Consider the following 26,598-nt stretch of genomic DNA (forward strand, 5'->3'; position numbering starts at 1 on the left):
TCCATCAAAAAGATCGCCAGATCAGCATCCCATCCAGTGCTGTCTTTTAGCTCACGCCAACGAGTAAAAACCTGACCGAGTGGGACTCTTGTCCGGTTCCTAACGCGGTCAGATTCTCTTTTCCATTTCCTACTCACTTCCGAACGCGCTTTCTTAACTTTTAAATCGTTTAGTCTCACGTCTCAAATTCGCGCGTGCAGTTGTTGTTATAGGCTTGATCGACTTCATGCAGCACTGCAGTTTGACCGACAGCCGGATGACGTCAAAGTGCCGTCTCGGATCATTCTCGCGGTACTTTGACGTCATCCGGCGGTCGGTTCTTGCAGCGCCGCACGAAGTCGAGCAAGCCTAACGTGTGTGACGTCGTTGCCGTAAAGCAAGTCGTGATTTTCGCGAGATTTGTCAGGGGCGGTTCTCTCAAGCTTGCATTGCTGGTTTTGGTAGCGGCGTCCTCCCCGAGCTTCAACAGGAGGAGGATTTGCCTTACTATGACTTTGTTTACCACCGAAATAACTTTGAAGCTGTTATATTTAGGTAAAATAACTGCATAGTGTGTCTTTAATGGCAAAAGACGCAGTAGCTTTTAGTGAATCTGGCCCGTAATGCAAATAAATAAAATTTAATATGAATTAAAGTGGAGTATAAAGTATGATATTGAATGCAGTGTAGTAAAACACCCTAATAAAGTACAGATACTTAAAAAATGTACAGTAGCTTAAAATACAATAAAATAAAAATACTTCACTACTTTACACCTCTGTCTTAAATCTAACCTAAGATGACATTTTACCCCAAGCTTGACTGATTGACATGCATTTGAATAAGTTATGACTTCCTATCTGTCTCACACTTGGCATATAAACTAGTGAGGTAGATATCAGTACGTAAATGTGTGAGCGCGTGTTTATGTGGCGTGAGGTTGAACTGTAATTAACACTCCTGGCAGGGTATGATCGTGTTAAACTCTTCAAGCCGAGAGGTTGATTCGGCATCGTCTGCCATTACACCTGCCGCTCTTTGGGCCCGGGAGCTATTCTTAGCTTCTTTAATCATTTTTATTTACTCCAATTAATTTAAGAGGAATGAAGGTAATAAGCAGTAGAAGCATCTTATTTGGGCGTTTGTTGGATCTGTCTCTGTTGACGGTAATGAGCTCGCTTTGTGTCAAACACGCACGCAGGTGCAGACGCAGCCAATCACGCAGGTAGAGCAGACGTCTATTGAAATGCAGGACGCTGAACATATGGTCCTCAAGTTTCTGTCCCCACCTGCGGGGTCGTTTTTTATACTGTCAAAATGTAAACACACGGCTAAGCTGTTATAAATTACAGCTTTTGGGTGGCAGTGCATGGTGGTGGAGGAGAATACAGTAAATGCTCGAAAACATCTTCAGATGTGTGTGTGTGTGTGTTTTGTCATAGTGCTTATTATGTGCGTCTTAAAAATGAGTTTGATATTGATAAAAAACAGATCTCTGTATTGATATTCCTATATATGTTTATATATTATTTCCAATATTCCAGTTATTCTCTTTTTGGTATTTTAACTCCTAACTATAAGAAATACAAGCCTAAAATGTTCATATAATTTTCTATCCGCCTTGGATGCTCTGGTATTTCCTATAATTGCAAATCTAAATGAGGTTATTACATCAGAGCCATAGCTTTCATGTAATCTTCCCCCAAAGGATGTCATCGTGCATTTAGCTGCCATTAAAAGTGTAGTAAAAACCTGCTTATGGTCCTTACATTTGCTTTAAAAGTACGCTTTCAGCACAGTTACAGTGCATTCAAGCTATTCCCAGGGATCAAACCACAACTTTTGTGTTGCTAACGCAATGCTTAAAGGGAGACTCCAGACAAATTTTTGGAAAAATTATTTCCTAAATTATTATTAATATAAGTATTTTAGGAAATGTCTTTGCTCTTTCAAGCTTATAATGGTAAAAAACAAGGATCAGGGAACAACTTTAAACCCCAAAAAAGCGCAATCATCCTTCACAGAGGTAATCCACATGGCTCCAAAGGGTTAATAAAGGTCTTTTGCAGATGATGTGATTTTGTAAGAAAAATATCCATATTTAAAACATAAACTATAATAACTAGGTTTCTGTAACGACACCATCTTGGACTCACGCAATTCATGAGAATGTTTTAGCGTAGTGATCAATCGTTGCCATGAGTACGTTGCGCAGTGACTCTCGTGAATCATTTGAGTCCAAGGTGGCGTCGCCACCAGAAGCTAGTTATTATAGTTTATAAAAATGAAAATATATATATATATTTTTTTACAAAATCACATTGAGTACCCACTAAAGACCTTTATTAACCCTTTGGAGTCATGTGGATTACCTCTGTGAAGGATGGATGCACTCCTTTGTGCTTCAAAGTCAGAAGTTGTTACCTGATCCCTGTTTTCTACCATTATAAGGGTCATTCTACAGAAAAGGTGATGGAAATCTGCTTAAATGAATTTCTTTCAAAACACCCAAAACTTCTATAATAGCATAAATCAACTTGTCAAATCTATGAATCCGCAAACCGGGGAGCTTAATCTATGTTTAATTTTTAATTCATTTTAATAAAGAATCCATGACGTTGTATCTTCAATACCTGACAAAATGAGAATATAGTAATAGATAATGAATATGATAAAACTTATAAACTTAAACATTTTTCCATCTTGTTTTGTTTTTATGCTTTTATGTTGGTCAGTTAAAGGAATAGTGCTTAGGAAGTACTCATTATATAAGACGGTAACACCAATTATGGTAACACTGATGACAATTTACAGAAAAACAAACATTTTAACAAAATGGCTGTCATTAGCCATGCGCTATTTCATCAGAGATGTAACAATCACATACTTATTCAGTATAATGTATTTTTATGTAAAGATTTTAACACTCCCAGCTATAGAAAAAGAGTAACACTAATGACATCCAATAAATCTTATCTCAGAATTCTTAGATATATCATGATATTTTAGACAAATAAGGTAAGACATCTCACAAACCTTTTGCCTTACTACACTGCACTTCTTTCACTGACCTCTTGACCCATAAAAAACTTCAAAGAGCTGATGCATTGTTTCAAAATAAAGGTGCTTTAGCTAGGGTAACACCAATGACATAAATTTGGGGGACAAATATTAATTTGATATTATTTATATTAATAGTGTATTTTTAATAGTGTAGTAAATTCATACAGGGTTAAAGGTAAATGTAAATTAGATTTGTTTGATAAAAATGGTTTTAAATAATAAGTACACAGTTCAACTTCCATGTATGATCAAAGGGACAGGGCAATTTTCAGGACCAGACATTTAAAAAAAAGTTTAAAAAAGGAAAAAATAAATTACATAAATAAACTCTCTCATCATGTTAAGGACAGTCTATATTTATTAAATATATATAATTTTGGGATTATTGGGTCAAATGAAATGATTAAGGGGTCTTTTTTGTAGAATGAACCATAAGCTTGGAAAACCAAGGACATTAACTAAAATAACATCAAATGTGCTCGTCTGAAAGAGGATGGACATATGTATCTCAGATGGCCTGAGGGTGAGTTAATCTTGGGGTAATTTTGATATTTGGCTGGAGTATCCCTTTAACTCTTTCCCCGCCATTGACAAGTTATCTCATCAATTAAAAGAAAACATTTGCATTAAAAGAACATGTTCCTGATGAGGTTTTATGTTAATCTGTAATACCACGATTATCCACTAGATGGCGAATGTACCCAATAAAAAAACTGAAGCAAAAAAAAAAAATATATAGACGGTTTCATCGGACGCACGTGATACACGTCTGGATCCGAACCTTACTTCCGGTTTCGTTTTTTTAATGGTCTAACTAGTTGCTACACTGATCTCTTGAACAAATGCCTCGTCAACAATAACAAATGTTTTGGTTTCCTATGTAATCTATGTGTTGTTTTTTTTGCTTGTTATATAAATAAACTATGTTTAAAGTACTTTGTTGTTATTTATTATTAGCGGAGTTACCGGAAGTTATGTGCGGACAGCGACAGCGGCTTGTTTATGTTGTTACTGCTGAAACCGTCTATATATATATGCTATTTTGTAATTTTAAAGTCTGTGTATGTTTTGATAATCATTCTGAATCTGATCTCTAACAAAATTCCTTCACAAAAATGCAATTATTTTATCTTTTTTTTAGTTTATAAGCAGAGAAAAAATATAGATAGGATGAAACATTTCTTCCCGTTTTTTTTTCTTTTTGTTTGAAAGCAGAGGGTCTGTTCTTTCATTTGATATGGACGTCTATATATTTTTAAAAGAAAATGTTCCTTTAAAGAAATTCACAAAAAATGGCTGGCGGGGAATGTTATCCATGAGCTACAGGAACATTAGGCACAATCCAAACCTAAAGTATCACCTTTCTTTTGATCCTCATGTCATCTTTTTACTCGCACCATCAGGCATGAAGAACTTAACATTCCAGATCACGCCAGACTCAAACAAAGACAGCGAGGGCATACAGATGGGTCGAGACCTCAAACTATCCTGCCACGTTGACGCGCAGCCACAGGATAAGGTGAACTACACCTGGTACAAGAATGGAGCCCTTATCTTCCCCACCGACACGCTGATCGTACTGCGCAGCGACCCAGACATGCCTCCCGGCACCAGCAGCCTGGAAATCGTGGACATGAAGTTCAGAGATCAGGCCACGTACAGCTGCGTAGCTAACTTTCCAGGGAGCAACATTCCTGAATTACGTGCCGATGTCAACATCACACAGAGCAGTGGTGAGAGAGATTAAAATACTGAAGACTTTGATATAGAGCATTTACAGTATGGCTTTACCAGATGCTTTTATACAAATTTCTAGTTAATTTCAATTTACAGCATTTAGCAACTTACAACAACTATTTAATACATATTATACTTAATCGTACCGTACCCAAGTGCGATTGTCCCCACTCGCCTGCCAGGGAAGTATTACACCATTGTCGGGTCAAATATAAACATTTTTTGGGGAGTTAGCTTGAAGGAATAGTCCATTTTCTTAAAAGAAAAATCCAGATAATTTACTCACCACTATGTCATCCAAAATGTTGGTGTCTTTCTTTGTTCAGTCCAGAAGAAATTATGTTTTTTGAGGAAAACATTGCAGGATTTTTCTCATTTTAATGGACTATAATGGACACCAACACGTAACACTTAACTCAACACGTAACAGTTTTTTTCAACGAAGTATGAAAGGACTCTAAACGATCCCAAACGAGGCATAAGGGTCTTATCTAGCGAAACGATTGTCGTTTTTGACAAGAAAAATAAAAAATATGCACTTTTAAACTACAACTTCTCAAATTCCTCGGCCTGAAAGCGTCAGCGTGATCTCACGCAATACATCATCACATCAAGAGGTCACAGAGGACGAACGCGAAACTCCGCCCCAGTGTTTACAAGTGTGTTGAAAGAGGACCGTTCCTATGTGTTGTATGTTGAATGATACTAATTAATGTCTTTGTGTCAGTTTATTGTTTACAATGGTCCGCAAATGTGCGTTTTATATATGTAACACGTGACCTCCCTACGTCACCACACATTTACGCTAGGTCGCGCTGGACCGGACCTAGACGAACAGTTGTGGTTCAAAAGTGCATACTTCTCACTTTTCTTGACAAAAATGACAATCGTTTTGCTAGATAAGACACTTATGCCTCGTTTGGGATCGTTTAGAGTCCTTTGAAAAAAACTGTTACGTGTTGAGTTAAGTGTTAAGTGTTGGTGTCCATTAAAGTCCACTAAAACGAGAAAAACCCTGCAATGTTCTCCCCAAAAAACACAATGTCCCCTCGACTGAACAAAGAAAGACATCAACATTTCGGATGACATTGTGGTGAGTAAAATATCTGGATTTTTCTTTTAAGAAAACTATTCCTTTAAGGGTTCGTCCCTTTTTGGCCCAATGCTCTGTTGAAAATAACCCAGCATTTTTTAGACTGTAGATTTAAGTCCTGTATGGGAAACAGCACCTTAAAGTTTAAAGGGACACTTCACTTTTTTGAAAATATGCTCATTTTCCAGCTCCCCTAAAGTTAAACATTTGATTTTTTACCATTTTGAAATTCATTTAGCTGATCTCCGGGTCTGGCGGTACCACTTTTAGCATAGCTTAGCACAATCCATTGAATCTGATTAGACCATTAGCATCGCGCTAAAAAAATAACCAAAGAGTTTTGATATTTTTCCTATTTAAAACTCGACTCTTCTGTAATTACATCGTGTACTAAGATTTGACGGAACATTAAAAGCTGCGATTTTCTAGGCTGATATGACTAGGAACTATACTCTCATTCTGGCGTAATAATCAAGGACTTTGCTGCTGTAACATGGCTGCAGGAGGCGCAATGATATTACGCAGTGCCCGAAAATAGTCCACTGCTATTGAAAGTTACTAAGGGCTGCTGCGTAATATCATTGCACCTGCTTCAGCCATGTTACGGCAGCAAAGATTATTACGCAAGAATGAGAGTATAGTTCCTAGCCATGTCGGCCTAGAAAATCGCAATCTTAAATTTTCCGTCAGTCTTAGTACACGATGTAACTACAGAAGAGTCAAGTTTTAAGTAGGAAAAATATAAAAACTCTTTGGTTATTTTTTAGCGCGATGCTAATGGTCTAATCAGATTTAATGGATTATGCTAAGCTATGCTAAAAGTGTTACCGCCACACCCAGAGATCAGCTGAATGGATTCCAAAACGGTAAAAATCAAATGTTTAACTCTTGGGGAGCTGGAAAATGAGCATATTTTACAAAAAAGTGGAGTGTCCCTTTAAGCTGGTAAACATGTCTTGTTATCAAATATATTTATCCTCTAGCATTGTGAATTGCGCTGAATTTTTGGCTTTCTGGTCACATAACAATAGCGAGTCTGCACACGTTTGACTCGTGCTGAAAAATGACATTGCCAACAGATGTTTATGAACACACAAACACACAACCTCTTCTGCTCTCATTAAAGATTTTTGTTATTGGTAAACAGTCACAGAACAAAAGTAATGGCACAATTTACTTCATTATTAGCACATATTGTATGTTTTCTCAAGTATAGAGTTTTCTGCACAATGATATTAAAGATGTTATATGGATCCGCAGAGACCGCGTGCCCTGCGGGTGAGCGCTGATGATATGGGAATGGTCATTTTGTTGGGTTAATGGTGGTAAACTCTAGAAATCTGGTGAAGCCAGACGTCCTTATGCATTTTAGACCTCTCTGATCTTCTCTCTCTCTAATCTCAGCATGAAGTTGAGTCCTTTTTTTCTCTATAGATGTTTAAACCTTCTACCAAGCTCATCTTTTATTATATGTATGTTGTTACTACCACTTTGTTTGAAGTCTGTCTATTTTCCACAGTCATTTATTCATGATTTACTACATAAGATCATCAATATAATCTGAAGAATAATATAATCTTGATATCTTTAATACTGACTGAGTCACAAATATTATCAATATCTGGGGCTTTACATTTTCATTCATATATTTGAAGTCCCCTTTCGGCTTGTTTACACTGTGAATTAGTAAAAAAAAACCTTTATGTTGGTTATAATAGTTGAAATACAGAAATGCACGATCTCCGAAGAATAATAAAAGGGTGAATACAACATCAATTTATTGCTTTTTTAAGTCAAGAAATTTACAATCAAACTGTTAGGGCAGCTAGTAAACAGCAATCTTATAATTCTCCATAAAGCTTTTTACAAAGTGCCATCTTCCATTAATTTCCTGTCTATTGATTATTCCTCTACACAAATGCTGTTGTTCAATATCATTTATCATTTCTGCAGATTATTTTATGTTCCTCTCACACAGACTCCAACCTCCTTCTTGTTCTTCTTCTCCAGTTGTTCCTCCCATTCTGAGCGTGCCGGTCGGAGGGGGCGTGGTTAATGCCAGTGAGGGCGGTACGGCAGAGCTTGTGTGTTTGGTTGACGGTAAGCCCCGCCCACCAATCCTGTGGTCTCGTGCCAATAAGGACCTGCCCATGCCATCAGGAGACTGGGTGGTGGAGACTCGTGACGGACGCTTGCGTCTAACCAACGTGTCGCGGGACATGATGGGAGCGTACCGCTGCCAAACCGCACCTTACAACGGCCTCAACATCAAACGCAGACAGGCGCAGGTGCAACTCAATGTGGAATGTAAGTGTTTTGATGAGAAATATCAACAGTGAACGTCTTGTGTTGACCTACTTTGATAATTGCATCCCTTAAAACTAATATTGGAGCATCAGAACAACATATGCAAAGGTCATTTCATGTAATAATAATTTACTTTATGCCTCAAAAAAAGCTCTTTACACCCTTACCTCATTTAGTATAAGCGGATCTATAAATATGCAAATTATTCCCTGCTCCACTCAATCACACCACTTCAGACTATAGATATATATGTAAATAGATGCTGCATTCGGCAGTTCCAGACATATAGCTGCTGGTATTACGCTGGTTTCACGCTACCTGAAAAGGGTTGAAGTAAGTACAGCAATATAAATATATCCTTAAGACATATCGGGGAGCTGCGTGTGTATGGTTCTTCGTCTGCAGCGCATATTGAGTTGACTGCACGAGAGCGCCCTCTGGCCTTTGGATGTAGCGGCATTTCATCGTAATTATTTTAGAAGCATAGCAAGCATCATCGGCCGATATATTGATGCAGCCCTAATTTAGGTCAGTGTCTCCATCTACGAACCACACCTTTTTTTGCCACGGGTTATGCATACTTCTTGTGTTTCATGTTAATTTTTTTACTTTAAATGCAAAACATGCAAAAAATCATGGTATTCAAAAACCATAGTTTTGATAATAGTTATTAATACACCAAAAAAAAAAAAACATGGTTACTACACTTTTACCACAAACAACATGGCTTAATTTTTTGATAAGAAACTACCTTTTTTAAATATTCAGTTATGTTTACATGCACCCTAAACATTGCAATCTGATTTAAATGTTCTTTACATGTACATTATAAAGAAACCAAACCAAAAGTCTGCGCAAGCGCACAGCCAGGGTTGCCAGACTCTCGTATCCAAACCATCCAATTGGAGGTTCAAAACTAGCCCAAAAGCATCCTTATGACTATTCACAGCCCAAATACCAATAACTTAGCAACGAAATCATTTAATCTTGAACCCACAGATAAAAACAACTGGTGGAAACACTTTAAACAGTATCCCAAATCGAATCTCGGAAAAAGCAGAGGACTTGGCAACGCTACACTGCGTATGGCATCTATCGTTGGAGTTTTATCTCTGTATAGAAGTCAAAACTGAGTTGGAGTGGTTCTTTAGTAGTTTTCATATATAAGTAATGCAAACACACTTTTCAAAAGGCACAACGCTATTTTATTGCTTTAAGTAGCCTAATGTTTTAAAATTATACATAAACGCTGCAGAATTTAGTACGGCGCGACCCCATTAACGTTACCTTAAAAATGCGTGATGCGTGTTTTTGTGACAAGAATCATGTGATATAAGAGGTAAATATAAGATGTGAACTTGGAGCACAAATGTTTTGCGCATGTGCACAAGGTATTTTTGCATCCGATTTAGAAAATACTGCGATTCATGCGTACTTTTCTCCTGCTGATCGGATCACATATTGGAGTACACCACCCCCTTCAATAAGATCCAAATTTGCATCCAATCGTCCTCAGTCGTATTGATTAAGGTGTTTACATGAAGACTTTTCAATACGATTGAGCCATCAATACGATTACAAACGGATTATTTGCTTGCATGTTAACGTACCTAATGAGGATCTCAATAAGGGAGACAGGCATCAAATTGACCATATACACTGTATTCAATTCATAAAACAAATACAAATCTGACAACCAGATCAGTTTGATTTCTTAAAGGGACAGTTCACCCAAAAGTATTATTTTGTTATCATTTTCTCACTCTTATGTTGTTACAAACCTGTATAAATTTCCTTGTTCTGATAAACACGAAAAAAGATCAGTAGCCCCATTCACTTCCATAGTAGGAAAAAATACTATGGAAGGGAATCGGGATCCTGAATGTTTTGTTTACAAACATTTCTTAAAATATCTTCGTTCGTGTTCATCAGAACAAAGAAATTTGTACAGGTTTGTAACGACATGAGAGTGAGTAAATAATGACACATTTTTTTATTTTTGGGTGAACTGTCCCTTTAAAGGGCACCTATTATGCAAAACCACTTTTACAAGGTGTTTGGACATAATGTGTGTTGGCAGTGTGTGAACACAACCACCCTACGATGAAAAAAATCCACCCGGTCCTGTTTTTTAATCCCCATTAAACCAAAGCAGTCTCGCTTTGTTTCTTTTATCAATGTGAGGTCACATTGATTAAGCTCCGCCCACTTACAGTCCTGCATTACCATAGTTTCCACCCTCAGCGAACTGTACTTGTGCACTAGATAGTATTGTCTCATATGACATCAGATCTATTTTTAACTGAAAGCGCTCACCGTCTGTTTGTTAGGAAGTGATGTGGCTCATTTGCATTTAAAGGTACAGACATTAAAACAGCGTGATTTTGCTCCCACTCAAATAGGGGCATTTTGGACATGCTATAATAAATTATCTGTGGTTTTTTTTTTTTTGAGCTGATACATCCCAGACACAGCCTGAGACTTCATCTTGTAAAAAGGTCATAATAGGTGCCCTTTAACGAATGCGGATTGAACAAAGCGTTTTATTAAAAGGATCCAACAAATTGTTTGTTCACAAATCGAACATTGCAACCTCTCTGTAAGATGACTTTATTTGTCAATTGACATGGTCACGGATCAGCATCTCAAAGTGGACGATTCCCGCGTGAGTCTGAGCAAAGACAGCAGCCGTAATAAAGTCTGTGGTGAAATAACCTCAATCGATGCCATGATTGGATTTGATTTGGTGCTGCACATTCTAATGCGATTCTAATCTTTACTATAATGCGAACGCGGTGAGTGAGATTAGATTGAGTTTCATAGAAAACAACCGAATGGGGCAAATCGCTACCAAGTGACACACATTTTCCATTAAGACCCAATGGACCATTATCAATGATTTTGATCCTGCTATATTTAGCCGAGGCCTTTTGGGGCCGGCGAGTGCGTTAATGCGTTCAGAGTTTTTCATAATGCATTATGATGACTGCGTAGAGTGCGTTTGTAAGTGCCGAACTAAAAAGCCTTGCATTCATTAGCGGCGTAACAGCGCGAGCCGCACAAAAGACAGGCAGATGACCCCGAAGCACTCATTGCACATCAGCCCTCTTCACACCAGCCATTAGCGAAGCGAATGTTCTGCGCTCTCATAATGGAACCGTGTGTTTATTGTGTTTCTTCAAAATACACCATTTGATTAGTGGCCGATGCTGGAGTTCATTCACTGTTGAGTAGGATGATCTGGCTGGTGATCAAGAGCTGAGGTTTTTGTGGTGTGGAATAAACACTTGGGAACTGGATGGTTGGTGGTTAAGCCATCACCGATATCCATTTACAGGGCATATGTGTCATTAGGTTTTTACATTCAGCATTTATTGTTAACATATTACAATAAGGTTGCAATAAAGTTAATGCATTACCTATTACAAATTCGACTAGAAGTTATAGCTAGGAGCATTTAACCTGTATTTAACCTAATAGTTAACATGTTTAGATATCTCATTTGATTCTTTTAATTAATTGGATGCTGTCAAGTTATCACGTTGTGTTTGACAGAGGTTGTCTCAGTTTGTCTCTCTCCATCTGGCAGGTAGCATTAGGTAAATGAGTTTGTCTCAAGCGAGCGGAGCGTGTCATTGCTCCTAGATTCTAACACCATGTGATTAATTCTGATAAACGATGACAACAGCTACTTGATTTACTCTGGTTTTTACAGGGCAGTCAACATCTACAGTGCTCACACAGTCAGAGGTTAAATATTTATATACAGCAGCATTTATTCTCAGACGCAGATGTCACACACGTACAGTATAAGGCACATTTTCAATTCAATTCAATTTTACTTATATAGCGCTTTTCACAAGTGTTAATTGTTGCAAAGCAGCTTTACATGAGAAGATGTAGAGGAGAACACAGAAAATCAATAGATAATATAAGAAGTAGAGATAGCGGCTAAGGTTAAACCATACAAGCGAGCATATTAATAATGTAATGTATACAGTAAAGTGCTAAGTTAAGCCAAAGTTGGGTGACTTTCCCTGGGACGAAAAAAACCCCTAGGAAAAAACCCAATGGGAAAAACTCCTAGAAGGACAAAAACCCTTGGGAGGAATTTATCTCGTTGGTCGGCTTGAAATTCATTAGGAGTTTCGAAGTCATCATCTTATTGGTTGAATTCTGCAGGATTGACATAAAACATGTTTGTTGCATTCTTCAATGGTCCATCTGGGAACAAAGCTTAACTATAACTGGGTAGTTTACATGTCATTCAGAAGATCTCTTGGGTGATCCTTGGTCAATATAAGCTGCTAAGGGTTTCAGACTTTCTGCTGTCAATCCAACACAAACTCATGTTCATTTGTCAGCCTGATCTCACAAAAATTCGTACATATTGTACGAGTTGGCTAATTTGTATAAATTCATACGAAGTTAATCGTTCAAAAACATACAATTCTCCTAAAAAAAAAACATTTACGAAACCCAACCCCTAACGTCACAGGGGTCAAGGCAAAAATCTACGAATGTTGTCGTATGAATTAATACGAATTAGCCAACTTGTAAAATATGTACAAATTCATGTTTCATTATCTTTTTATTTCTAATAATCACGCATTTTTGTTTGATTCACTTTGTACGAATTGAAACAAATAAGCCAACTCATAAAATATGTACGAATTCTAATGATGTCAATCTAAATCTAAAAAACAGACAACTAACAGAACTAACAGAGAGTTCTGAAGATTTTCTGAAGAAAAAAACGAACAAAACATTTAATTGATTTAATTAATTGATTTAATGTAATTAACAGTTTTTCCAGCAATATGGACCTTAGGCTGCATGGCTAAACCCATTATTGTACTGTTTTCATTTAATTTTAGGTGAATCAGTCTCCAAATGCAATAAAATATCATTTTTTCAATTTTTTATTATTAAACATTTTTATTTATTATTATTATTATTATTATTATTATTATTAAATGATTGATTATATTTGATAAACACATGGAGGAAACATAAATAACTAAATAATATTAATGATGTTATTACAAAACTATTTGACAGAGTTTTAACATTTAATGACATTTTACAACAAATCCAGTCCATTTTAATGACAAATTATATTTGTAGCACTGTAGTTGAGGTCAAGAAAAATATTTATGACGCTGTTATAAAAACTATATGACAGAGTATTAACACTTTTAAATTCAATTGGTATCACTTGTAAAAGTCATGTTGTCTTGGTAATGTCAAGTTGTCATGATAAGTTATGATGTATTGTCATAACAAAGACATCTCAAACAATTTCATCTTTGCATTAAAAATGACATAATTGAATGAATGACACTTAATGACGGTTGTCATAAACTACTCACATTCAGCTGATTCTGGAAAGTGTATAATGTAAACGTATAACCCCAACAGTATATAAAAACTGATTGAATTACTGAAGTACTGCAAAATGTAATGAGTATGAAATTTTGGTAAACTATTGATCTCTAACATAAGCAATATAAAAATGTCTATAAAAATGTAGAAGTTTGACCATTAAAACAAAATAAATCTTGCTTTAAACCTCCTGTGCTTTCCACAGAGTTGCCCAGATGTGTAATGTGTAATTCAAATACAAGATACACAACACATATAACATAGAGCATGCTGTGAACAAATCTAAGACCTCTTGGAGAGGATTTATGGCCTGAGAAATCCCAGAATGCCGTGTCGCTGCTACATGAGTGATAGCTTCATTAAGACCCTGTATGAGCAGACAAGCCATCACCCTCTCTCCCACACATCTAGTCTTGTCTTCACATCTTCAATCCCTTTGTTTCTGTCCCGCGTCAATACTGACGCTTTAACTGGCTCGACTAATGCATAGTATTGCAGGACGGAGGCAGTTTAGAGCCTCATCCCACGACGGCTCTGATTTATGAGCCAGGTGGCTTCGTCTGTCTCTCATGAGAGGAAGACAGTGGTGTGCTGTCTCACACCCCAGCCTGCATCTCTGTGTCAGGAGAAACAGACAACATATGCTGGATTCTGAAGTGTGTATGGCTTTTGGGCATTACGAGGCTACGGTTGAATCTCAGAAAAGCTGTCGGGAACATGTGCGGGTTGTGTTTCATTCCAAAATCAAAAGAAATTGTATTATGCATAGAGAAAATGAAGCCTATGGGCACCAGGTTGTTTTGCAGTATAACATTTTTATAAAACTTAAGCACATTTGGTCTCTCTCATGAATCCATCATGGAAATGCAAATCTCATTGTTGACCCCCACCCCCATGTTAAAATGTCTAACTTTACAGCAGAAAAAATGGGGGTGAATTTTTTTTGGGAACTTGTACGATTGAACAGCCTGCATTCTAAAAATTATTAGGTTGTTTTTAACACAGAGCTGGGTAACTATTGGACAAAACTAAAATGACCCAAATAATGGATTGTTTAACCCAAGTTGTTAGAGTGTGATCTCACGAATTTCCGTGTTTTAGTCATGAAATATTTTGCTAATTTATCCATGTCATTGTCACGGATCTCCACATTTTTCAGTGTCCGTACCACCAAAAATCCGGAAAAAAACAATTGTTAAAGTGGCATCCTAACCCAAACCCAAAATCTAACCCCAAACCCATGCGACAATGGTTTCAAAATAAGAAAAACAAATGAGTAACCAATAAGTGAAACTGACACGGAAAAGAAAGTCTGTGGTACGGACACGGAAAAATGCGGAGATCCGTGACAATGACACAGATAAATGAGCAAAATATTCCGTGACTGTAGCACGGAAATTTGTGAGATCAGGTTGGTTCGAATTATATTAACTCTTATTCTGCGTTCACACCAGCCGCGGGAGAGGCATCAAGCAGGAGTGATTTCAATGTTAAGAATGCGAATGAGTCGTTTAGCGCGGCGTGGTAGACGCGTTTCCGCCAAATTCGCGAGTCTAGTTCGCATGAATTCCGCAAATTGAGCGTTGCCGTAGCAAACGCGCGAGTTGAAAAATTGGAACTTTGGCGGAAAAACGTGCCGTGTTAACCAATCAGGATCTTGCTCTAGTAGTGACGTGATTACAGGAAGCGAGCGGAGTCACAGAAGCCACTCCCATGACGCAAATTTCTCGATGAATGTCTCGATGACTAGAATTTCAAGCACGACTTTCACTCGCAAAATAAGCAAGTAAACTCAAAATGTTCAAGCGGCAAACTAGACGCGGTAGATGCAAAATTTGACACTTCAAACATGGATGGTGTGAACCCACTGTTAAAGTTTTTCATAATTAAGGGCGTGGCCACTTGAGTGACATGTGGATTGCGGCTGCTGTTACTATAGAGACAGAGCGCAGCGCGTCATAACCTGAAAACCACGCCCACCGGAGGGGAAACAATCCAACAGTCTCCATTGACTTTGTATTGCGAGAGGCTGCCTCCTTGTTATTTCTGGCTTCTAACAAAACACAGAATAATGCCGAAAAGCTGCTGTGTGACAATATGTACAGCTAACAAGCCAAAGAACCCAGAAATAAGTTTTTATAAGCTGTCGAGCAGTAAAACCCAGTCTTTAAGGAGAATAAAGTGGATCGCCGACTACGTTTCCCCCTATTGGACGCAGTTTTACTAATAGTAGTACTATGAAAAGTTGCCTGTATCAATTTCTGTGTCTTTAAACGCTCGTTTTTTGAAGTCGAAAGCTTATAAAAACGTATTTGTTTTTTTTTTTTGGATTGTAAGATCTACACCTTGTCACACAGCAGCTTTTAGGTATTATTCTGTTTTTAAGTTTAATCTGTAAATAAGTTTTTATAAGCTGTCGACCCCAAAAAACGAGCGTTTAAATAGTACTTCTATTAGTAAAACTGCGTCCACTAGGGGAAAAGTAGTCGGCGATCCACTTTATTCTCCTTAAAGACTGGGTTTTACGGCTCGACAGCTTATAAAAACTTATTTCTGGGTTCTTTGGCTTGTTAGCTGTACATATTGTCACACAGCAGCTTTTAGGCATTATTCAGTTTTTTGTTATAAGCCAGAAATGACAAGGAGGCGGCTTCTCGCAATACAAAGTCAATGGAGACGGTTGGATTGCGTTCCCCCCGGTGGGCGTGGTTTTCAAATTTGCATAACTGCGCTCTGTCTCTATTGTTGAATAAGGTGGGCGTGGTTTCAACAACCAGGCACCTTAGCTCCACCCACGTCCCACCCTTTTTTCCATTTTTGGTTATTTGGGAGTGATGCGTGGTGATGTGCTAGCAAGATGGCGAGGTCGGCTCTGCCCACTTTGGGCTTTAAAAATGCTCTTCAGAAACCTACGGGTGACGTCACAAACACTACATGTACATGTTTTATACAGCTCCAGCCCGATGTCATTGCCATAATTGAGATCCTGGTTCTGTTGTTACTGATAAATATCATTTTAGGGCCTGTTTGAACAAAACATATTATTACAGGTCAGGCCATACGTAATCATTAGTGAATCAGATTTGATCAGATCTTTAGAGACTGTAAAACACTACATCTTTACATCATTATTTCTCCTGATTTATTTTTATTTCATCTTCCACACTTGCACTCTCACATTGATCAGCGTTTGTTTAGCTCAGTCTCGCAGTTTTGAGAAATTCGTTCTTTCACATTAGATGGATGATTATGGTTTGTTTATGAGAACTGTTGTGTTGTGAAATTAAAAGAGCCTGGTAAACCCTTCATTATGGGGATAGATGAGAGGAAATCACCTCTTCCCAGTGTCTGAGTTTAGATAAACGTTTGTCACAAACTGCGCTGAAATGCAAAGCTGATGATGAGCATGTCACATCAGGGGAATTTATAATGCTGTACGCTATTATTCACAACACCTTTAGTTATGCATTTCGCAGCTTCACTTCTGTTTTAGTTCGGTCTTTCTCCGTTTATAACCAAATAAATTCAGACATTTAAACTGCTGTATTTACGTTCATTTACAGAAGTGTACAGGTCACAGTTTCATGTATATTATTAGTTACGGTAACACCCTGTTGATGTACGCCTTAGTTCTTGTGATGGAAATTTACAGTCATGTCATCATTTCATGTATGCATGTTGTCTACGCTGAAGGCAGTGGGTTGTAATTAGTCTCTACTCTTGCACACTATATAGATTGATTCTGTGCAATTAGCTGAGACAGTGTACACCCCTTCTTATTGATTTAGCCAGCAGCTTGTAATTCGTCATGTGAACGTTGTGGGCATGTGCGATGGATTCATGTAAGTGGTTTAGGGTGGGTTATGCGAGGCTTCGTTTCCAGTAAAATCTCATGAGTGGGCAGTTCAATTACTGTTCTTTTCCTTAAATTGATTTTCGGCCTGTTAGCAAAGGGAAAAAATGTATTTGAGTATCTCGTTCTAACGCAGTCACAATATTTTACCAACATTAAAAGTCTTCACGTTATAATAGGTTGTGTTGCTTGCAAAAATTGCAGCATGTATGTCCACAGCAAATGCAAAACTGCAGAATAATAATTGTTTACAAACATGCAAAAGTACAACAATCACTTACGGTCTTGCTAGTTAGTATAAGCAACATGTACATTGTAGATATTCAAATATGTTATAGTAGGTTGTATTTTACCAATGCATTTATTTTGTTTTATTAATGCATATATATTCATTTATGTTTATTAAAATTTTTATTTTTAATTTAATTTAAATGCATTTATTTTTAGAGGACTTTCAAATTACTTATATTTTATACTTTTACCTTTTTATACTTTTTTATATATTTATTTTATTTTATTTTATTTGTTTATTTATTTAATTTATTAAAATTTTTTATTCATTTTATTTTATTTTATTTTTTATTTTATTTTATTTTATTTTATTTTATTTTATTTTATTTTATTTTATTTTATTTTATTTTATTTTATTTTATTTTATTTTATTTTACTTTTTTTTATTTTATTTTATTTTATTTTATTTTATTCGGTTTCCTCTCACAGGTCAAAAACATGCAAGTAAGGTGAATTGGAGATATCAAATTGCCCCTCCCTCAACTTGTGTATGGATTAACTTGTGTGGAGCAATTTATGTATGGATTTACCGGTTCTCACTAATAAATAAATAAAGATTGATTATATTTTATTTTTAATTTATAAAATGTTTATATTATATTATATTTATATTTTTATAAAATTAATATATTTAAATACAAAACTGAGTGCAGAAATGAATGCATATAACCTGAAATGAATGCATATAAAAATGTGCAATAGATGAACAAACATCAGTGTCTTTCTCCATTTTTGTCTTTCTCTATCACAGACCCTCCTGTCGTTGATCCGGTCTTGCTGGACGTACGTTCTCCAACCTTCCAGAGCGTCAATCTCCGCTGTGTGGTTCTGAAGTCCAATCCGAATCGAATAGCCAGCGTCCGGTGGTTTCGTAATGGAGCAGCCATTCGAACCCCGCCAGTGGATCCCCAAAGCATCCCTCAGCTTCGCTTTAAACTAGACCCCACTAATAATGGCACATACGAATGTCGAGTGAGCAATGGAGTAGGTACTTCAACCTGCACCTTTAATGTAACTGGTGAGTCTGCGAACATACTGTATTAGTGCAAGTTTATTATTAGGCATAGGTGAAACTTTTTAAGAGTTCCTAAACCTTTAGCAGATTGACCAAGATAGTCTTTGGAAACTTATTGTAAAGTGTTACCAATATTTTTGTGTTCAGCAGAACAAACAAATTCATACAGGTTTGTACCAAAATAAGGGTGAGAAAGTAATGGCAGAATCTTCATTTTTGGGTTAACTAGGCATTTAAATGTATAGCTTGTGTCTTTAAGAGACAACATTTCTTTAAAGGATAATTCCGGTATTTAACACTTTGAGTCTCATTTCTGGTTTGTTTTGGATGAACTACAGTGATGGACACAGAAATTTTGACAATGGGTCGAGTCTTGACTTTTCGACTCATTTAGAAACGTCTCTTGACTGCTTCAGAATGGAAGTCAATGGCCATGCACAAAATGTCATTAAAACAACACTTAACGTTCATTTTCAAAACTGTACTACTCACCGAGTGGTTCGTGGTGTTCGTTGATGATTAAAAACAAATATATTGGCGCAATGTATGATTTCAATCCGTGTTATTTGCTATAGTGGAACTATTTTTTCAGATACCTCACAACCGCGTATATACTTCTTTATATTTGAGTCTGAAGCATAAATGAACGTAGTCCAACAAACTGTAATAAAACGGTAGCATACTTTCAAAATCAAGTTTATTTATAACACTTACACCATCCAATATGTTTTTTTCATCAGCAGAACAATAAAGAAGATATTTTGCAGAAACCTCGGTGCTCCGTCATGCAAGTCAACAGATCCGCACACTTTAAGAGCTAAAGCATATATATCCAATACAACAGTAATCCCCCATAACTCCGTGTGACATATTGACGTCTTGTGAAGCAAATCAATCTGAACGTTATTTACAACACTATTAGCGTAAATGCCAAAGCAGGAAGCGCGCTTTACGTTCAAGGCGATCTGTTCCACACTGGTGCCGTTTGGTGGCTGTTGGCTATGGATGTTGGTCTGTCTGTGCCACCTATAGAGCGGGAGTGTGAAGCGCACTTCCTGCTTGGCAAAAGCTCTGCATTAACGCTGTAAAATATTTATATATATATTCGAATCTCAAAACTGAAAACCGAATGTCAACCCACGGAACGAATATTCGAATATTCTGGTCCAGCCCTACAAATATGGGAAAAATTTCTTCTGAGAGAAACCGAGCGAAAAACTACAACCACATGTAAACAAACAGATCCTTTACTGTTTCCCGGCGGCGGAGTGATATATCAGCGAGCAAACAGTCTTCCAAGAGAAGTCAATGGAATTTTACAAAATGCCAAATAAAACACGACAGAAACTGTATTTCGCTACACAACTTGTTTTTAATCATCAACGAACACCACAAACCACTCGGTGAGTAGCACAGTTTTGAAAATGAATGTTAAGTGTTGTTTTAATGACATGTTTGTGCATGGCCATTGACTTCCATTCTGAAGCAGTCAAGAGACGCTTCTTAAAGAGTCAAAAACTCAAGACACGACCCATTGTCAAAATTTCTGTGTCCATCACTGTAGTTCATCCAAAACAAACCAGAAATGAGACTCAAAGTGTTAAATACCGGAATTATCCTTTAAATGTTGTTTTTCCACTGTATTTAATGGCTTTGCAATGTATCACACTGTCAGTTAAGGAGTGCCATCAGATACTCATTTATACAGGTGCTGCAGCTCCCCCTTGTGTTTTTAGAGAGACGTGCAATCATTGTGGTGATATGAAATCACCACGATGAGGTCAAACAATCAAGATGAGATGGTTATTTAATCATTGTGACAGCCTTAAGGCCATACATGATTGAAAATTAATTGATAGGTGAAGAACCACCATCATATCTTTAATGTCAAACTTTCATTTGGAGCATTTTATTGGAATGTGTTGGGGGTGAACAGATTTTGTGGTTTGCAATATTTGAGAGAGACCTGGTGGTAAAAAAAAAAATCAGTACAATACAGTACAGTAAAGTAATCTAATGTTCTAATGCTCTGTTATGTTTTGTTTGTTTAGCTCAGCCTTATGTTGCAGAGTTTTACTTCGATACACCAAACCCCATTCGTACCCTAAAGAACAATTACTCCTACATCTTACAATGGACACAGAAAGAGCCCAGCGCTGTGGACAAAATCATTGGCTACTGGATCAATGTCCAACAGGTAACACACACAAACAAAGCAGGATTAATGCTTATTATGTACTCATTCTTCTTCTTTCTTTCTTGTTCTTTCTTTCTTTCCTTCTTTCTTATTGGCCAGATAGGAGTCAGATGATTGGAATAAGTGTGTTTGTAATAGGAGTCAGGGGAATAGTGTGCTCTGTGTAGGGAGCAGACAGCGGATCGATCACTGCTTGTACTGCATTAACAAGACCCTCAGAACCCCACCGGCACAACACACACACACACATACACGCACACACACAAACACACACAAGGTGACTGGTTCTGTATTTCATCCCAGTGGGAAAAAGCAGGTCATTGTGTTCAAGACAGTCATGTAGTCCCAAGAAACACAGTAAAGCAACTCAACCTGGCCTCCACCATCTTAGCCCGATTGTTTTGTATTTCATCCCTGGTGGAAAAACAGTTTGGATTCAAACTCATGGTTTGTAGAGGTTGAACCTGTGATATTTTGAGGTCACAGTCTTCCTCTAACACTGCTAAGTCTTTGCAGACCTGACCTTGCAGGTTGCCTTGGCCAGAAGGATTGCTAATCCTAAAATAGACTATAAGTTCTCCATGATGTTGCATCTGTCATTGTTGAGTCCATCTGATTGGCCAAATGGGTTCAGATGAGTATTTTTAGTCACACAAAGGCCTAGTCCACACGGACACGAGTATTTTTGTAACCGTGACTTTTTTACGCAGTACGGTTGTTCGTCCACACGAAAACGCAGTATCAGGGCGTTGAAACCGAACATTTTGGAAAACCCCTGCAAGGGTGAAAAATTTTGCAGTGTTGTCATGTAGACAGTAAAACCGGGGTCTTTGCCTTGCAAAAGAGTGTGCACTGTTATCCGCAGTGTTTGACGTCAGACCGGAACCGGTAATACATTTTTGTTAGGCTTCTGATTGGCCAAGGTGGCTTTACGATTTGGGTTATATTTCGCCGCCTGCTGGTGTTGCATTGCATGTTTTTGCCTTTTCATGTGGACGGAGATTTCTTTTAAACCGAGCATGTGTGGATGGAAATTTTTTGGAGGAAAAACCTGTGTCCGTGTGGACTAGGACAAAGATAAAAAACTGTTGATATGCCATTGGAAACTGATTCAATAAAACACATTTTGCTTTCAGCAAAAAGCTTACAATGGCCCTGATCACCATAAAACATTCACATGCTCGCAGGTAAAAGTAGCATTGCACAATATTTGTGTGTGCTTTGTATCCCATGCCTTTTAGAGTATTGTGTAATTCACTTTGCAATACACTAATGCCAAACTTGACTGAAATGAGCTAATCAAATCATCTTATGTGCGTGGCGTGAGGAGCATTATGTGTATGAAACGAGTTTCTACACTCTTAAAAATAAAGGTTCCTTTGCACTAACTTGGGATTGGGAAATGGGAAAAGGACATTGGGATTGTAATCAGGAATGAAGAGTGAATTCTTTTTGTCAAATACAGGTAAACATGTAAAAAAAGCTTTACATACATAGGTTTTATCTGACACCTCTTAGACTCAATAGAATGGGTCTGACAAATAACGATGTTTGTTGGAAATGTCAAAAGGATAGAGATGTTTATTCATTGTATCTGGGATTGTCCAATTATTAATTTCATTAAAATGGCTTGGAACAACAATACTGTTTTTACCAAGGTTGTGTCTATTGGGAAACAGGGAACAGATGACAAATATTACAAAGAGAGAGTTTGCAGTGATTGTGGTGGGGGTCTCATTGACGGCTAAAGTCATTGGAAAACTCCCAAAACCCCAGATTATAAATTGGGTCAACATAATGTCTAAGACAGCTTTCTACGTATGTTTGGTTTACAAACTACATAATAAAACAAATCATGGGTCAGCGGGTATTCCGGTCTGAGAACACTTTTGGTATCTTGTGGCGTTGTCTTTCCATGTGACACAATAAAATTGCCCTGCAGTATCTGCGGTGTGGACGTATTTCAGTATCCCTGTGTCTCAATACGTTCCCTAACTCCCGAGGTTGTGAATCAGTGTATCGTGTATGCAGGTTCGGGCACTGATAAGGACTCTATCTCAATTGACATTGAGACACTGTTCACTTATTATCCTGTGACGTTGCTGCTTAAAGCCCGTGATACACTGCACAATTATTGGCTGGCCCAGATGAAAGATTGCCATCGTGAAACAATCATCGCGATTTCTGTGATCGTGGCTCTTCATCGGTGGTCCTATAACGTACAGTGAGAGAGGTTCAAAGACGGACGTTTTAAGATAGCCTACGATAGTTTTCTGACAGTGTCAGAAATTCAGCATGATCATCGCACAATTTTGTTTTTACAATTTTAAATAAATATTATTAGAAAATCGCTTTGTTACTTTTGTCCCGCGTTACTTTCGCCCCGGTTCTACCCTACACATGAGTGGGGTCAAGTTAAACATTTAAATAATAATATTTGCATAATTTGTAATTTATTTATTCTTTGAAACTTTAATATTAATTTATGCAATTGATTTTAGTAAAGTTAGTACACAGTCATAGCCATAAATGCAATGGTACTTATAATTGGCATAATTTCTGGTTTCTTCTTTTTCGGTTTTTGGATTCGGCCAAGAATTTTAATTTCGGTGCATCCCTTATTATTATTTTTTCTCTCCTTATTTATTTTTCTTTCTAGCTCTGTTCATTTCAACTACTGTAAATATTCTGGTCTAACTTGCAATATTTGCTAGCCTGACGTTGTCATACTCAATTCTAGTCAGAATTTGAGTCTGATACCGCTCCATTGAGTTAAAATTATGAGGCGTGTCTCAACCGAAAAATGCCTCTGCACTCAATTGGATAGATATACGACCAATCAGAGCAACCGAGTGTGTGACTTATGTTGAAATGGCGTCTTTAGCAGCCTGACCGAACTGCTAGTAATTTCGCTGCAATGATACTAACATCATTGTAATTATACTAAGTCTGAGTTAGCGAAGGTACATCAACACATACTATGTTTACAACATTTCATTTATATCACAACATTAAGTATTTACTAAGTCATACAGTAAGACTATCTCTTACCATTTGTACGTTAGGTGAACTTCATCCACGGCGATAGCTACCCATTACGTTGGCTTGAAAAATATCGGAGCCTAGCATGTCCCTCCACTTATTCAGCAGTCACGATTCCGGGCTTCCGAAAAGAAGCTGGCAACGACCGCTAATTATATCCATCTCGTCGTGCACGCCGAGTTGCATCGCCGTGATACCCATTTCAGTTGCTTCTTTAACTTTGTCCTCCATAAGGGCGACCAACTTCTGCCGAATCCCGTAGGAAGGACGGCGAAAACATAAACAAATGCCTTGATCGCGTTTCTCTGTTCCTCTTTTTAAATCAATGCTCTGTCGATATCTTTTAGAACAGACTCAATGTCAGAATCCACACATCTGAATTTTCCAGCGGCAGCCATTTAATTGTAAACAGATTGAACACACGCGCTCTTTGGTGACGTGGTTGATACGTTACTGTTGATCATCTGTCCATCATCGTATAAAGCCCGCCCTCACAATTTGATTCGTCGGCCAGTTTTGGGACTCGCATAGTAGCTCCTCACCAAAAAAACGCCAGACCGATCTTCCCGTTTTTCAAAATGTGGTGGATGGGGCTAAGATCGGCTGGCACCCAGGCTAAATATTTGCATAAAGTCCAGATTTAAAAAATAAAAACATGAATTACAAAAAAAAAGAAGGTTGCAATGCTGCCTACAGTATCTACATAAAAATACGTGCAGCATATAAATGTCTCCATCTACTATAAACAAACTGATTTTATATATTACCAAATAACTCTAAATACATTAGGATACACCAACAATAAAAGTAATATTTTTGTGTTATGAAAGTAACTTTTATTTCCAAGTATTAAGAGAGGGTTAAATACCCTTCATCCCCTCTGTGTTAGGTTTGAGGAAAATCTGGTCACCCTACAATACTTATAAACAATTGCCCAAATATTTGGTACCAACCCCAGGGGCGACAACCGAGTGTGCCCCGCTGGTTCGGCAATGCTACCTCGCCTCGGAAGTCAGGCGTCTTTTGTGGGACTTCATCAGATTTTTGATTCCTAATCATCTATTCATAGAAACCTGGCCCAGAGGGGGTGACAGGAACGGAAGAGCGCCGATGAATTATGGAAGGAGGCAGGAATCAAAGTGAAATGAGAGGGGGAGATTAGCCACTTGTGTTGGTGTGCATGAATAGCTAATCTCCCCCTCTTTAAAACCTTACCTTAAGTAAGAGTCTACGGGGACCTGTGAATTAACTTCCTGACTGCAGCAAGCATTGACAAACGCACTTTTATGAGAGAGATGGGTAGATGGGTCTCTCTATAGACCCAGTGAAGTGTATGTGCATATTTGATCATAGAGGAATAACAATGAATGTCAGTGTGTGGATATGGATTCATTGTTTGAGATATTTTTATGTGTGTGTGGTCAAGGCTGTGTGTGTTTGCATGTAAATCTGTGTATGCATTTGTCAGGGGTGTGAACTGAGGCTGTACTGCTTTGTTGTGGTAATGCTGATAAATGTTTCATAGATGTTACTCTCAGAAGCGTAGATAAGAAAAGAACAGAAAGAAGGAGAGAGCGAGAGACACAGTGAGCAAGAGATTGAGCGAGAGAGGGGTGTAATGAACTGATGAAAGCTGTGTCGTTGTACAAAAAGAGTTTTACACTGTAACTTCATAACTCCTCATTACTCATTTGCCGTTTTGGCGGTATCAAGATGCACACCGGGGAATACAGCTAATGAACTGTCTAACAAGCAGATATACACATATAGAACGTATAGAGATACATAGAGCGTGATAAATCATAGCAAACTGTTCATTTGACAGATGGAGTCATGTTCAGGACAGGTCTGATAGTGATTTTCATTTTTAAATAAATCTGGGTGCACTCTTACAGATGAACCATTTTTGGCTTAAGGAACTGTTAAGATCTAAAGAGCTTTTCTGTCTAAAAAAAAAAGATAAAAAAATGGTTCTTCAGATTATATAAAGCTACACACTATTATACCCGACCCATGTCCAAGGCACATGAAACTTTTAGAGCTGAATGCGCTCGGGTCTCGGATCGGACCTCTGGTTTTCAGATCTGATTGGACTCGTGAAGACCTCTAGTCTGTACCTTAAGGGTTGTAATGATGCTGTGTGTTGTAAAGGATGACAGGGTCAAGGGAATTAAAATAAACACATAAACATCATAATATCACGTAGATCGGCAAGGACTGGGGAAAACAGGGGAGTCGGAGTCCAAAGGGCGAATACAGGAGAAACAACGAATAAACAGGCAGGCAGACAGACTAGGATTGTGAGAATGGTGCATATTAGGACCTTTTTAAAAGGTACCGTCCTAGTGACAAAAAAAAGTACTTTTAAACCAGATCTTCTCGTCTTGCACTAGCCTTGTGATGCGCCAGCATGACCTTTCATATTATGTAAGTACGTCGAAATGTTGCGCAAGACGTACTGTATGAGTCACACTTTTTATAGTTTGGCTGGTCATGTGACTTATAGTCAGGTGCGACTTGTATGCCTGTATGTATTAATTTGGACATATATGCACCAAGAGACAACATTACCGTCTACAGCGGCGAGAGTCCGCTATATGTTGCTCCTGTATTTTTGTAATTCAATGGATTCAGTG

General features: G+C 37.7%; 1 protein-coding gene across 3 annotated transcripts in view; it reads left to right on the forward strand.

The window, feature by feature from the left end:
- mdga1 (MAM domain containing glycosylphosphatidylinositol anchor 1) overlaps nucleotides 1-26,598 on the forward strand; it is a 312,596-nt gene that overhangs the window by 188,585 nt on the left and 97,413 nt on the right. For all 3 annotated transcript variants that reach the window (XM_055169632.2, XM_055169631.2, XM_055169633.2), the window contains exons 8-11: nucleotides 4,446-4,775; nucleotides 7,883-8,179; nucleotides 18,460-18,726; nucleotides 20,775-20,920. In XM_055169632.2, the coding sequence (XP_055025607.2) occupies nucleotides 4,446-4,775; nucleotides 7,883-8,179; nucleotides 18,460-18,726; nucleotides 20,775-20,920 (1,040 nt within the window). The remainder of the gene's footprint in view (nucleotides 1-4,445; nucleotides 4,776-7,882; nucleotides 8,180-18,459; nucleotides 18,727-20,774; nucleotides 20,921-26,598) is intronic.

Source organism: Misgurnus anguillicaudatus, chromosome 11 (assembly GCF_027580225.2).
Source record: "Misgurnus anguillicaudatus chromosome 11, ASM2758022v2, whole genome shotgun sequence".
NCBI lineage: Eukaryota > Metazoa > Chordata > Actinopteri > Cypriniformes > Cobitidae > Misgurnus > Misgurnus anguillicaudatus.